Source organism: Pinus tabuliformis, chromosome 6 (assembly GCF_031772625.1).
Source record: "Pinus tabuliformis cultivar Carrire ecotype Pingquan chromosome 6, CPIR1, whole genome shotgun sequence".
Taxonomy (NCBI): Eukaryota; Viridiplantae; Streptophyta; class Pinopsida; order Pinales; family Pinaceae; genus Pinus; species Pinus tabuliformis.
In genome coordinates, this window is record NC_142292.1 from 1,451,485,999 (window position 1) to 1,451,500,015 (window position 14,017).

Below are 14,017 nucleotides of genomic sequence, written 5' to 3' on the forward strand. Positions count from 1 at the left end.
GCTTCCAACATCAATTTCGTATCAAAAAATTTGATGGGAAAACACTAATATGGGCAAGAAGTATTCATCTACTGCAGAATGGGCACCGTCATCAGGTTTGGAATTTTTTAAGTTCACTCCAGATCATCCAATATTTTCATAAAAAATATTGTTAGTACAATCAGTTGGTGAAGTTCATAATGCATGCAGACAAAATAGAGATATAAATTATTCAGATTGCCTAGAAGAAATTAAAAAATGTATTAGATATACACATGAGTACTTTGACATTGCTGATTCAATTTGGTGGTAGTCATTTTTCAATAATCAAAGTGATATCATTTCAACAACAACAAATGAAGATATACCTTTGAAAAATCCATTTATTTGGCCACAAAATGTGTCAAATGAACATGAGGAAATAAACATTGTTGAACAACAACAATCTCAACATATTATTAATTCTTCATAGGAAGAGGAAAGAGAGATGTATATTGGTTCCAGAAGATCTCGTGCACAACGTGAAGACATGGAAGACCTTTACAAGGGTTGAATACAACATATTAAGGATGGTTGCATGATCGCAGTGCTAGCAGATGGAGATCCCAATGGCTAGCCATTCTGGGTTGCTAAGGTTATAAAGGTATTTACAGAAAATGAGGATGTTACAGGTGTTGAAGTACATTGGTATGCTACAAATACACACACATTCAATGGCGTATATAAGCTAGAGATGGTAGTTGACAAAAAAAATGGTGTTAAGAGAAAAATAAAGGGTACAAATATAAATCATCGCTGCACAGACCTCTTAAAATTGGAGGATGTTGACATACTTGTTTATGACTTCAATTTAACAAAGAGAGGAACTCTTTGCTTCAAGGCGATAGAGATTCTGAAAAGGTTGTTACTAGAAGGAACAGTGTTGAGATGGGAGTCTGCTGAAACCAATTATAGATATAGAAGAATTTTGAAACCTGAAATGATGGGCATGCATGTAAACTTAGATGGGGCACTAGTTGATGAAAGAGAATAATATGGAACATCTTCATCTACATCTAGTAATTCATCTGAAGATGTGAATTCTGATGGTGTGAAAGAAAATATGAGTGATTTTGAATAATTGTCTAAGACAAGTTTTATAACTCATGTTTGCATCGTATCTTGAAATAAAAATTTTGATTTCCATATGGTGTTAAATCAGAAGTTATGAGTCATTTTTATGTTTTTGGATTATATGTCTCAATTGTGATGATTTTTATTGTTTAGAATATCTACAACGCAACATTAAATTAGAGATATAATGTATGTTTCATTCAATATACAAATAATGACATTTTGATTAATTTAGTCATGTAATTTGTTCATAATGTCATGGTTTTTTAATTTTATGATTGAAAAAATTCCAAATTTTTTTGTATCTTTAATGTTATGGTTGAAAAAAATTAGAATTTTAGCAATCTTTAGTGTGATGTTATTATATGTTTAACAGCAGGGATGAAAACTAATAACATTTTAATGTATTTCAGATCCTATTATTTTATCCTTATGGTCATTACTAAAACATGTTGAATTTATACATAGGAAAGAAAAATGTTATTCTACCAAAAACATTAGTGTGTTTTTTTCCTCATAAACAATTATTTTTTTGCACGTAAAAATTCAGTTTTACTAGCATTTTTTAAAAATGTTGAAAATTGACCCTAAAAAGAAAACATCGTTCTAGTATCAAAACTTTTAGTTTTCAGGGTGTTTTTTGCACGAAAATTTCGTTTTCAGTGCCATTTTTAAAACATGTTCGAAATTGACCCTAAAAAAAAACCATCGTTCATGTATACACATGTTTCATTTCTAGCAATGTTTTTGATGTTTTTTCAGGGTTTTTTGGTTAGAGTTCCCATTTTGAGTTTATAGTTCCCGTTTCAAAGTTTACATTGTTTATTGTTACAAGATATATGTAACCATAGAGTTGGATGAAATCCTATGACTTGCATTACTACCATTGAAACTACAATAAACATCAATTACAAGATTATATTTCATTTCTTCTTGACATTAGGATATAATTTATGTTAATGCAAATAGATAGCTTTATAAAGGCGGATCATAGTAAAAATAATCTAATCTGAGAATACAATGTTTTCACTTTACAAGATTACAAACTCCATATTGATAATAAATCTTACACAAATAATGCAAATAAATTTCCTGATAGAAAGAGACGACATTCCAGATGGACCTTGTAGTGCTCTCCTAACATAGTTTCAAGAGGTAGATAGGTTTCCAAAGAAATTATTAGTACCAAGGTGTTAAGGCCTTGAACCAAAGGAAGCAGTAGAATGATTTCTTTCTCTAAGGATAAACGAAATCCAAAAAATCGGATTACCAATGGGACCATATCGACCGAAAAATGAAAACCTCCTGAAGTGAAAGCATCCCCATATGTATGAACATTTGTGGGAAATGTGCTACTAGTAGTGACATTTCTCCTTGATGAGTGAACCCCCATAAAGGAATTTGAGTCTCTAGGAAGAGACATTAGGCCTGACTATGTACTACCCCAATGATTATGTGATCCCTAGAAAACATTATTACCGCCTAAAACTACTAAGAATAGGCACAAACATTTTTATAATACTTCTTATAGATGGTCTTCCCAAGCTCAAAAAATGTGGATTAACCTTAGGGATAATAGAGCTAGGTCGAAAACACTGAAACTTGGGTTGTGAGCTCTAAATTTACCATGTATGTCATACAAATACAGTAGGAAATAGGGACACATAAAAGCTTGGAAAAGTAACTAGGGTTGTAAGAAAAACTGGTTGTATTTCCCAAAGACAGAATCGTGATGTAAAAGAAATGGTATGGGTTGGACCCATCATACTAATTTAGGGTAACAAGGACATCATATTAGAAATTCTTAAGATACTTTGTGAAGATGTTTTGATCTCCGCCATTGTTGAGGCTCCGCTCTAACTACCCACCGGATGAGAGAACATTGAAAAATGATGTTGAAATTTGTCACTCACCTGAATGAGCATAGGTTCAATAGGATTAGTAAGAGGAGGGTTCATGTTGACTAGTGGGATTTCATCTACCACTTAGAGGATAACAAAACCTTCCCCCTTTGAACCAAAAATAGTCCTCCTAAGTTGTCCTTGATCTAAGTCCTTTAATGGTAAAACTGTCCTATGTTTCTATAATGGTGGTCCCTCCTCTTTTCGAGGAAGGCTTTGATGTATTTGTGAATGATGGAAAATTTGGTTACCCATGGGGAATATATATTCTTAAGAATTGACACAAGACACCATAAGGCGAGTTAGACTGAAATAAAATATCACACCCCTAGTAAAATATCCAAGATAACAATAGGAAAACCAAAAGCATAGAGGGCCTTTCAGATACTAGCTTGGGATGATTAGGGCCTAGGTCCAACTAACTAATGTAACATAAATATCTATTAGTGTGCATATACCAACCTTTGTTTTCACAATTGACTTCTTCAGTTTCACAAAGTATCACCCATCAAGAGCATTGATATGGTGATGGAACATTTCCCTTACGTATCAGAGGCACTTTCCACCTATGAACACCTTTTTAGGTTCCCTAAATAGTGGAAACTAAGGTACCATATTGCATTCAAATAACCAGGGAGATAGTCATGGGTTGATACCATATGAACTGGTAGGGAAACTAACCCCAAAACCTCTATGAGATATTTTTCATAGTGAACCTAGTGCCTCCAAGAAATCCTAGATGTGTATAAGCCAATGAACAATGGAAAAAATGGAGTGGAGATATCCCTCCACGTATTCTGAATGTTAGCTCATGCTTAACTCAGATGTTAGAGGAGTGACCTATGTGGCAATGGCTCTTCTCACTCTCTAGTGATATCTAGTTTCAATTTCGGTGACCTTAAGGAGTTGAATCTCTAATCCTATTCGAAGGCCCTACACTTTAGTATATGTTGGTTTTCTATAAACCCATAATTCTCTAAATAGACTCTATGAGTGCTTATATTAAATGTTTAAATATTTAACCATGGTCAAATTTAGTTAACGATATGTTTACCATAGTCAATGATAGTGAACCTTTTTCATTCATAGTCATCCTCAATCAACCCTACTTGAAAATATTCAACTATATTTAACCATGGTTGGCCAAAGTCAAACATTGTCAACCTTAGTCAACTATGGTGAATCTTGGCCAGTCATAGTCAAGGTTTCAAAAAGGTTGATAATAATAATATTAATATTCATAAGCTAACTATTAATAATATAATATTCATATTAAGGTTGACTATTATTATATGATTAGCTATATTATTAATAATATTAATAAATATAATATTAATATTAATGCTCGCTATATTAATATTAGGAATTGTGAATAAGGTTCAACATTTATATTTAATAAGGTTTAAGGATTATTTAATATTCAATATTGTAATGTGATCAAAAAATTCAAAGCATGGTTGATCAAGTATGCCTAACATTTACCACAACTAGCCATAGTAATGCAAGTCAATCTTACTCAACCATAGTCAATCGCATGCAATCATAGCTAAACATGGTCAACCTCCCTGGATCATGAGCAAGCATGGTAATCTTTGATCAACCATAGTCAACATATAATCAACCATGATCAACCATTATCAACCCTCTTCAATCATAATCAAGCATGATCATCTTCGATTAATTATAGTGACAATATTTAACAATGGTCAACCATAGTCAAACATTGCTAAGCCATAGTCAATGTGGCCAACCATTGTTAGCTACGGTCACCATGATTTACTATGGTTAATTTTGTTTGATCATAGTCAATTATGGTAGCCTATAGATAACTATGGTCAACATAGCTGACCATCATCAACCATAGTTGATTATGTTCATGATGGTTGACCATAGTTATCCATGGTCAACCATAAACATCAGTTAGGCATCACTAGTGATCATTAATGATGGTAAAAAATTATCAACCATGACTAACCATGGTCATCTGTGGTTGACCATAGCCAACCTTGAAAAACCATAGTGAGCCCATGCTTAACATGGCAAACCATTTCAATGAAGGCCATCCATTGTCAATATGGATGACCATAATTTATGATAGAAAATTATGGTCAACCATGGTCAAATTAGTTATACCATGTTCACCCATAGTCAACAGCATCAACTATGGTTCACATACCCAGCCATAGACAACCATGAGCAACATGATGACATAATCAAACATAATGAACCCTTTATATTAAATTTTTAAATATTTAAACATGGTCAAACTTGGCCAACCATTTCTTTACCATAGTCAATAATAGTCAATCTTGTTCATTTATAGTCAAGTGAACCTTATTCAACTATCCTCAATCATGGTTTACCAAATTCAAACATTTGCAACCTTAGTCAACCATTGTCAACCTTGATGGCTCATAGTGAAGGTTTTAAATTTTTTAATAATATTAAAAATCACCATATTACTATTATATGATTGACTATAATATTATTAATATTAATAACAACATTATTATTATTATTGTTAAGGTTGACGATATTAATATTATCAATAATAATTTTTACTGGTGATGAATGAGGTGTAATATTGATATTTAATAAAGTTTGAAGTTTATAATGTGATAAACAAAAATATAAACATGGACTATCATGGTTGATTAAGGTTTTCAATAGTTAGTCATAGTCATCCATGTCAATCTTAGTCATCTATTGTCAACCATGGTAGCCTTTAGTTGACCATGAGCAAGCATGGCCATCTTCTATCAACCATAAGATAATACATAGTCAATCATGGTCAATCATTATCGACTTTAGTCGACCATGGTCATCTTCAATTAACCATAGTGACCATAAGCAACAATGGTAAACCATAGTCAATTATGGTCAAACATAGTCAATCATTGTGAGTCATAATCAATGTGGTCAACCATAGTCAATCATTTTCAGCCATAGTCAATGTGATCAACCAATTACCTGGTCACCATGGTTTATGATTGACCATTGCCAACTATGGTAGCATGTAGATAACCATGCCATGGCCAGCATGGTCAATCATCATCAACCATAGTTAACGCTATTTACAATGGTTTACCATAGTCAATTGTCAACTTTAGTTAGCTATTGTCAATGGTGATCAACCATGACCAATCGTGGTTATCTCTAGTTGACAATAGTCAACCTTGAAAAACCACAGTCAACCCATGTTCAACATGGCAAACCAAGGTCAACCTTCATTAGATGGTCAAACATGCTCAACCAAGGTCACCATGGTGGAACGTGATCAACCATGGCCATCCATTGATATTGACCATAATCTATGATAGAAAATTATGGTCAACCATAGTCAAACTGGTCAAATAATTTCCTCAATTGTTCAACATCATCAACTATGGTTAACATACCCAACCATAATCAACAATGGACAACCCTAGTCAATCATGATCTCAAATGAACAACCATGGTCAATCATAATCTATCATAGTCAACTCCAGTGAGTTGTGAACAACTATAGTCATCCATAATCAAACTTTGTTGAAATATAAGGTGAACGGGATTTTTGGGGATAGTCATAGTCAACTATGGTCTACTAATCCTCTATATTAACACACTTTGTCAACTAATCATGAATTTTCTTATACCAATCACATTTACTCATCTAAATTTGCTAATAAATACATTTTGATTACAACATCAAGTCGCTTCCATCCGGTCATCGTGGTTAGACATGGGACGCTCCAATTACAAATTAAAATTTTGAGATAAACTCCAAGCTATAATATGATAATGTGTGTGTCCTACTTCCTTGATTGCATCCCATCCCATCCCACTGAGAAAGTTAGTTGCATCTCCTTTTCCTCTCCGAGTAGAATGGCAGGTGAGGATCGAGAGAATATTCATTCCCGCATGAATTAGTCAAACTCCAATATTTGATTGATTTAAAAATTCCGGAGTACTTTGCTTCATTTGACGAAATACCGTGATTTCAGTGATATTAAAGTCATTTTTCCATGTTCACATTAAATTATTATTTTTGCCGTCCAAGGATATTATTATGAGCCTCAATGGTACTCATGTAACCATTCAAAAAACGTTTGTGCCGATTTTTATTTTTGATTATAGCTGTCCCTTTTACTATGGTCTTTCCATCTCTGGATTACAAGCTGCAGAGAGTTTTGTTCTTTTCTCCCTATGGCAATCCCTACTGTCTGCACCGACAACATATTGTCAGACACGTTTTTAAAACAAAACCGTGACCACGTGAGGTGATAGCCATTCGACTAATCTTATGAAGAATAGATTAACAATTTTGTGCCGAAAAGATGTGGCTGTCAAATCATAAGTTGGAAAATTGAGGCGGCCACATGGTCATCACTGATCAAAGATTCACTCGGCGGATCAGTTTTAGCAGTGATTCTACGAGTGGTTTCGATATATAACCATGCTTCATCTGCTAGCCGAGGGACGAGCGAGGAGGCCAGAATAGATCATCAGTCGTAGAGTTACAGGCGAAGAATATCCACGATGGGTAGATCCCCTTGCTGCTCGAAACAAGGGCTCAACCGAGGAGCCTGGACCGAGAAGGAGGATATGATTCTCTCCGAGTACATTCGACTCCATGGAAATGGTGGATGGAGAAATCTCCCGCAGAAAGCAGGTGAAACTCAGTGTATCTTAATAACAATTCATTAGTTTATTAATGCATACGTGAATGTGTATTAATAGGCCAAATAAGCCTAGCGAAATTGTTTTGCAGGTCTTAAACGGTGTGGAAAGAGTTGTAGATTACGTTGGACGAACTATCTTCGTCCCGACATCAAACGGGGAAACATTTCCCCCGATGAGGAGGACCTTATTGTTCGGATGCATCGCCTTCTTGGCAATCGGTATGTGGAAAATCACTACCCATTGTCTGGAGTTATTGACATAAATATGTAAGACGTTATATATGGATGCATGCAGGTGGTCGCTGATAGCAGGACGACTGCCTGGGCGGACAGATAACGAGATCAAGAACTACTGGAACACGCGTCTGAGCAAGAAGCCGCTGTCAGTGAACGACTCTCAACCCAAATCGAGCCCACAGAATTTGAGGACAAGCTCAAAATCTCCTCCTTTTCATAATCAAGGCTTCAAAACTACCCCTGTTAAAACAACAGCGGTGAGATACTCTGAAATAGTAAGATCAAACCGTTGCAACGCTTATGACCGTAGTAATTGCAGTTCAGATAAAACCTTCAAACTGTCTATTGTTAAAGAAAACCCAAATGCCATCACACATGATGCTTCGCAGCACATTGCCTTTGGGATGGCAGATGTTAATCTCCTCGAAACAGAAGCTGGAAACAGTACCTGTTCTTTATGGAGTTTAGAAGAAGAGAGATCCCCAGATTTCGATTATTTTGCAGAAGATACAGCTACTTTCGCTGAGAGTTTGTTGGAATTGAACGAACTATTGTCTCCAGACTCTAGTCTGCTCAAGTCTCCAGCCCACTGCACAACGAATTGTCAATGGGAGGAGTTCTACCTGGAACCGCCAACATTGGCCTCTGTAAATTATTTCAACCTGAAATCTTCGGCAACGGTCTCAAAGTGAACTTTATTGCCTTTTTTTGGTAAATATAATAACGTTACCGTAAATCCAATCATTTTATTTTAGGTTTTTTGTGCTCATATTCATTCTTTCCATTTCTGAAAAAAGTGTTACAAGATGTTTTAAAAATAAATCACTTGAATACGTGCCTTGTGATCCAAGTAACAATTTAGCAGTTGCTGACGATCGAGGAACGAATTAACTCTATGATAACCTAAAGCATGCAAGTAATATCCATGGACTTAAAGAAATCAAGCCCAAAGAAACTTAGCCTCCTATAGTTGGAATCCGATGACGAATGGGAGGAAAGGTCTACGGCTAAACTTGGCCTAGGCAACCCTAACATAATCAATTGGAGTTGTTTTTAGTGTGATTTTTTGGAGATTCCGGTGACGGAATCTGGGGAAAAAATTAGGTTAAATTTTGATTTGTATTATTTAAAATAGTTTTTTAACTGTATATTTGGATTCAGCACCTTGAAAAACCCTGGGACACTTTGATTGTGCAGAAATTAGTTATCAAACTTGGGATTTCAATAAATTGCTGCCAAATTTTCTAGAAATTTGACCCAAAAAATCCCACCAAAAAAACTTCCAAAAATTTTTACTAAATACAACTCCTAATCAATTTAGCCTTTTATTTCAAACCGGAGAAGAGCAAATTTAACGATTTTGATCTATTTTGCTCATACTGCTGTGGGGATTTGTTAGGCGATCACCCTGATCTGAAGTCTTGTATGTGTTTCAAGCCAGCTTAGTTGCCAATTAGCTAAGCGGATTTCAATTTTTAAATGTGTGGATTGCACAATGTAAATTCTGTTTTATTAATCGTGTGAAATCGGTTCGTCTTGCTATGGAATATTTTCCTTCGACGTCGGTGAAATAGAAATTGGATACTTTTGTAAAGAAGTATCGTCATAGAATCGTACGATTTTGAACGCACGATATGGAAACTGAGTGCTTGATGATCGAACTCTTGTCATAATATCGTACGATTGTTGACTGATGGTATGAATTTTTCGAAACAACACGTATGAATCCTCCAAATTCCAATGTTCCTGTGAAACAGTTCAGATTAATGCTCCAAATCGAATGCTCTTTGATTCATCTTCTCCCAATTTCAATGATTTGAATTTTTTTTTTATGTTTTCTATTTAATCTTTTATTTTGGCTGAGCATTATGTATTTTCGAATGCTTTGGTGAGTGAGAAGTTCATTCTACAGACTCAGTATGGTCTGTATGATGTGTAAAACAATTTTGTCATCAAAATTGAAATTTTGTTCATGTCTACCAAAATAAATAAATAAATGTACAAAAGATTTAAATATTATCTATTCATAAAAAAATAAATTTAAAGAAATTGGATCCCTCTCCACTTATGTTAAATCTATATTTAAAATAGATCTATACTAGTTAATATGATTTTACACATATGTCAGCTTTATTAATTAAAATTGCATTCAAAAAATTAAATCCATTTCCACTTATGTTAAATCTATATTTAAAACAGATCTATACTAATTAATATGATTTTACACATATGTCAACTTTGTTAACTGAAATTAGATACTCCCTTTTTGAAACTCAGCAAATTTGTATGGCATAAAATTTAAAACTTATTTTTCTTTTAAAAATAAAAGCACACATACTTTCAATAATGAAAAGCAGTTACATGTTACATTTTGACAGGTTTTCACATTTCCACACCTAGGTTCTACTACTGTCCCTTAAGTCGACATATGTCCTTTTCATTGTAGACGTCTCTTTCATGCACTACTAACTCAATGGTTGAAAGGCAGTTACACTTATCGTCAACTTCTATCGATCTGGTTCAATTTGATCATAGTATGGACATATCTAGCATTTACGAAAATATAACTATAGGAAATCTACATGTCTTCAAAAAAACCCTAACCTTTGTCAGAATATAACATAGGCGATTTCATGCTTCAAAATTTGGTAACCCGCGAATGCAGAATCGCTCCCTCTGCAAATGCTGTGTGTTTTCAAAAACTTATTACTTCTATCCAATACCGTTAGCAAAACCTTCCTAAGATACAAAAAGCGAACCCTCTCAATACTATATTATTCTAAAAATAAGTTCGAAATCAATTGCGGTGACATTTGTGACATTTGTTTTCATGAGATGACATGTAAGTGTCGCAGCCGGTGGTGGGATAAAAGTCGTTTGATAATCCTCTCTTAATGACGGAATCTGGTAATACCATAGGTCATTTTCCCGAGGAAAAAAAATGATATATAAACTACAATAAATATAATACACAGTTAAGGTTTCCATGAAATTATATTTAAATGTGGCGATGTGCGATAATAATATTTTAATGAAAGCATCTTATAATTAAGTAAATGCTTTTTAATTCAATACTAATATCATTGGAAAAAATGAGTATTGTAATAAAAATAATTGTAATATACATATATTTACCCACTTAAAATTGAATCTAGCTTGAAATTGTAATGACTATTTTAGGTTGATTGGTCTAAATTTAAGGTTTGAGTAGTATGAGATAACTAAGTCAAGTGTGAGTTACTTGGAGTTTGTTTGAGTAGTGTGAGATATCTAAGTCAAATGTGAATGACTTCGAGTTTAGTCTTATTTTAGGAAAAGACAAATATATTGTATGTTTGCATGTTCAATTTATTATTGGTAACTAGTCAGTCAAAAAAATTTAAATACCCCACCCCATGATGAATTCATTGTAATTAAATCCAATTTGTGTGATCAATCAATAAAAAATCTAAAGTGTTATTTTGTATATCAATTTTGTCTATTTTTTCCTCTGCCTTTCCAATCTAAAAGGTGAAATTCTATAGATAAAAAGGTCGAAAGTTTCATGGCTGACGTTTAGCAATAAACAGCATTTAGATATCAACTTACAGGTAGTTGGATGTACTCTTGGTGTTATAGTGGCAGCTATCAGGATTGATCTTGGGTCTCTCATAAATTAGGACTGACAGTTACAGATTCACCATATAATTAAAAATAAAAAATAAACTAAAGGGTCGTAGCCCTCGAACTAGACGTCGCCAGCCGAGTGGAAAAAGAGCATAGGGTTTCAAAGACCCAGCATATTCGTGAGTCTGCAGAGCCGCACTATGTTAGCAATATGTCACCGGGAATATTTTTTCGCGAGGGGCTAAAGAACGCCTTACTAACCCACACTAGAAATTCAGCAGCCGTGTTCAATCGCACAGAACTCTATGTGCGACAGCAAAATAGGAATCCGCAGCCTATAATTGAAAATTAGAGTGTGGAGTCCAAGATGAGAAAGTCATATGGTGCAGAGCACGGTAAAATTCAACGCGTGGCCACTAGTATCTCTTGGCACGTTAGCCTAGCAACGCAAGGTTTTGAAAAAAAAATAATTGAAAAGGTCATGCTGAATTTTAAAAGTAAAAAGAAATTTACATTCAAGAGTTTTTTTTCAAAAGGAGATATTAAAGGGTCTGAAAAATATTTTCCAAATGTCTACTTTTAAAAGGTGAACTATAAGAGAGGTAAGGTGTAAATGTTAAAAAAAAGAAATTCCAAAGGGAAGGTTCGAAGACAATTTATTTTATTTTTTAAAGGTTTTTATATGAGTTGAGATATTTTTGTGGTTTTGGAGTTTTGATTGGCAAGAGAATTTAGAGCTCTACAAAAGTCTTTCTATCAATCAAATTTGTTTTTTGTTTTGTTAGGTATGAGAGTGTTTTGGATGAAGATTGTGATTTGGTTTTACCAATGTGCATATTAAAAAGCCTAAATTTTTTTCACATGCAATATAGATAAAACCCCATGCAATAAGGAAAGTAACCATAAGACATAAGAAAGACAACATTCATGGGTCACAAAATGCGACTTAAGCAGATTAAGAAAAGCAATCGAAAAGAGAGGGCATAGATCATTACCATATTTAGAGCAGTTTAGGGCATAGCCGAGGAATTGAAAAGTCTAGCAAAAGACAAAGAAGAGCTTGAAGGTGATAGGCGTAGTCTAGATTCGCTAACACCTCCTAAGTTTATTGGTAAATATTTTGATTCTTGGGTTATCAAAATGCCAACTTTTCATCAAGTTAAAGAGTTAATTGAGTACCGGTCTAATGACCCATATGATGAGGTAAGTGACGTTTTAGTATTGGATTTCATAAAACATGCATTGGATGAGAAATTTTTCAGCATTGTAGCAAAAGCTACATCTTCCAAAGAAGCGTGGATAACCTTGGAAGAAGAATTTGGTGCAAGGGGGAGTGACATGCAGCAACAAGATGTGTCACAGTTGGTTAAGTTAGTTGCAGATCTGAGACTAGATGAGTAAGAGGCTAGGAAGACAACAGATCTTGGAGAATCCTACTCAAAGGTGGATGATGGTTGTGAAAACTATAAAACTAAAACCCATTATGCAGACATGCATATGGATGAAGAAGATGAAACAAATATTGCAGAGAGAGGAATTGAAGCATCTGTGTGTGAAGCAGAGCAAGAGCATATAAATTCTCAAGGACTCCACTATAACATGGGTGATGCAAATGATGGTGAATCACACTGTGACAAAATACATGTGGATGATGACTACAAAGTGAGATGTGCATTAGTGAATCGAGCTGCAACTATTGAATTTGGTGAAGTTGAAATTTTTAATGAGCACATGCATGCTCAGATATCCCACAATAAGGTGGATGAGCATTATGTTGATGATATGTATCGTTTCTTTTTCGAAAGTGGGATTGATTGTGGCAATACGGTAAGCGCTATGTTTGATGAATAATTATAGGTTTAAGTTGCCATTGTAGTAGCAAGATAAGAAGTAGTTGGAACTGCTCATGAATCAATATGTGATCTAATATCAATTGATGATCAAGAAGAAGATAAAGTGATTGAATATTTTTTTATGAGAATATCCACTGACAACATAACAATGGAAGACGAACTTCATGCAATGAAAAGAAAGTAGGGAAGGAAGAGGTAGAGAAAGAAACTCATAATGAATGGCATAACAAAGATGTTTTTAACATTGTTTTTGAATATGCAAGTGTTCAAAATAGCATGGAAGTGGAAGTTGAAAATAGATTTGTTAATAAGTTTGATGAAGATTTAAAGTTCATTGAAGAATGGATTGATAAGCCAATTGAACAAATTTATGATAGTCTTAAAATAGCAACTGAAATAAAATAATTAAATGAAGTTGTGAATGAGAAAAAGAGATTAATTATAATTTTACATGTAATCATAATCATCATCTTGAGTGTGCATATTATAGGTAAAAAATAACAATACTTGATAATAAAAGTGAAGAGAAGGAAATGGAAGTTTCTAGAAATGAGGAAGAATACGTTAAAACTATTTTTCAACAATGGAGTCAAGAAAAGATAAGATTCTTCTATCAAGAAATATGAAAGAAAGAAAGTTAGGAATATGAAGTGCATGAAGCAGAGTG

General features: G+C 34.0%; 1 protein-coding gene across 1 annotated transcript; it reads left to right on the forward strand.

Moving 5' to 3' along the window:
* The first annotated feature begins 7,353 nt into the window (after positions 1-7,353).
* LOC149264086 (transcription factor MYB1-like) lies at positions 7,354-8,620 on the forward strand. Its single transcript, XM_089388937.1, has 3 exons — positions 7,354-7,644; positions 7,744-7,873; positions 7,950-8,620. The coding sequence occupies exons 1-3, from the start codon at positions 7,512-7,514 to the stop codon at positions 8,581-8,583; spliced, it is 897 nt and encodes a 298-aa protein (XP_089245063.1). The 5' UTR covers positions 7,354-7,511; the 3' UTR covers positions 8,584-8,620.
* Positions 8,621-14,017: the final 5,397 nt, after the last annotated feature.

Coding starts and splice junctions, on each gene's coding strand:
- LOC149264086 (XM_089388937.1), top strand. CDS start 7,512: ATGGGTAGATCCCCTTGCTGCTCGAAACAAGGGCTCAACCGAGGAGCC. Junction 7,645..7,743: donor AAATCTCCCGCAGAAAGCAG/GTGAAACTCAGT, acceptor ATTGTTTTGCAG/GTCTTAAACGGTGTGGAAAG. Junction 7,874..7,949: donor CATCGCCTTCTTGGCAATCG/GTATGTGGAAAA, acceptor GGATGCATGCAG/GTGGTCGCTGATAGCAGGAC.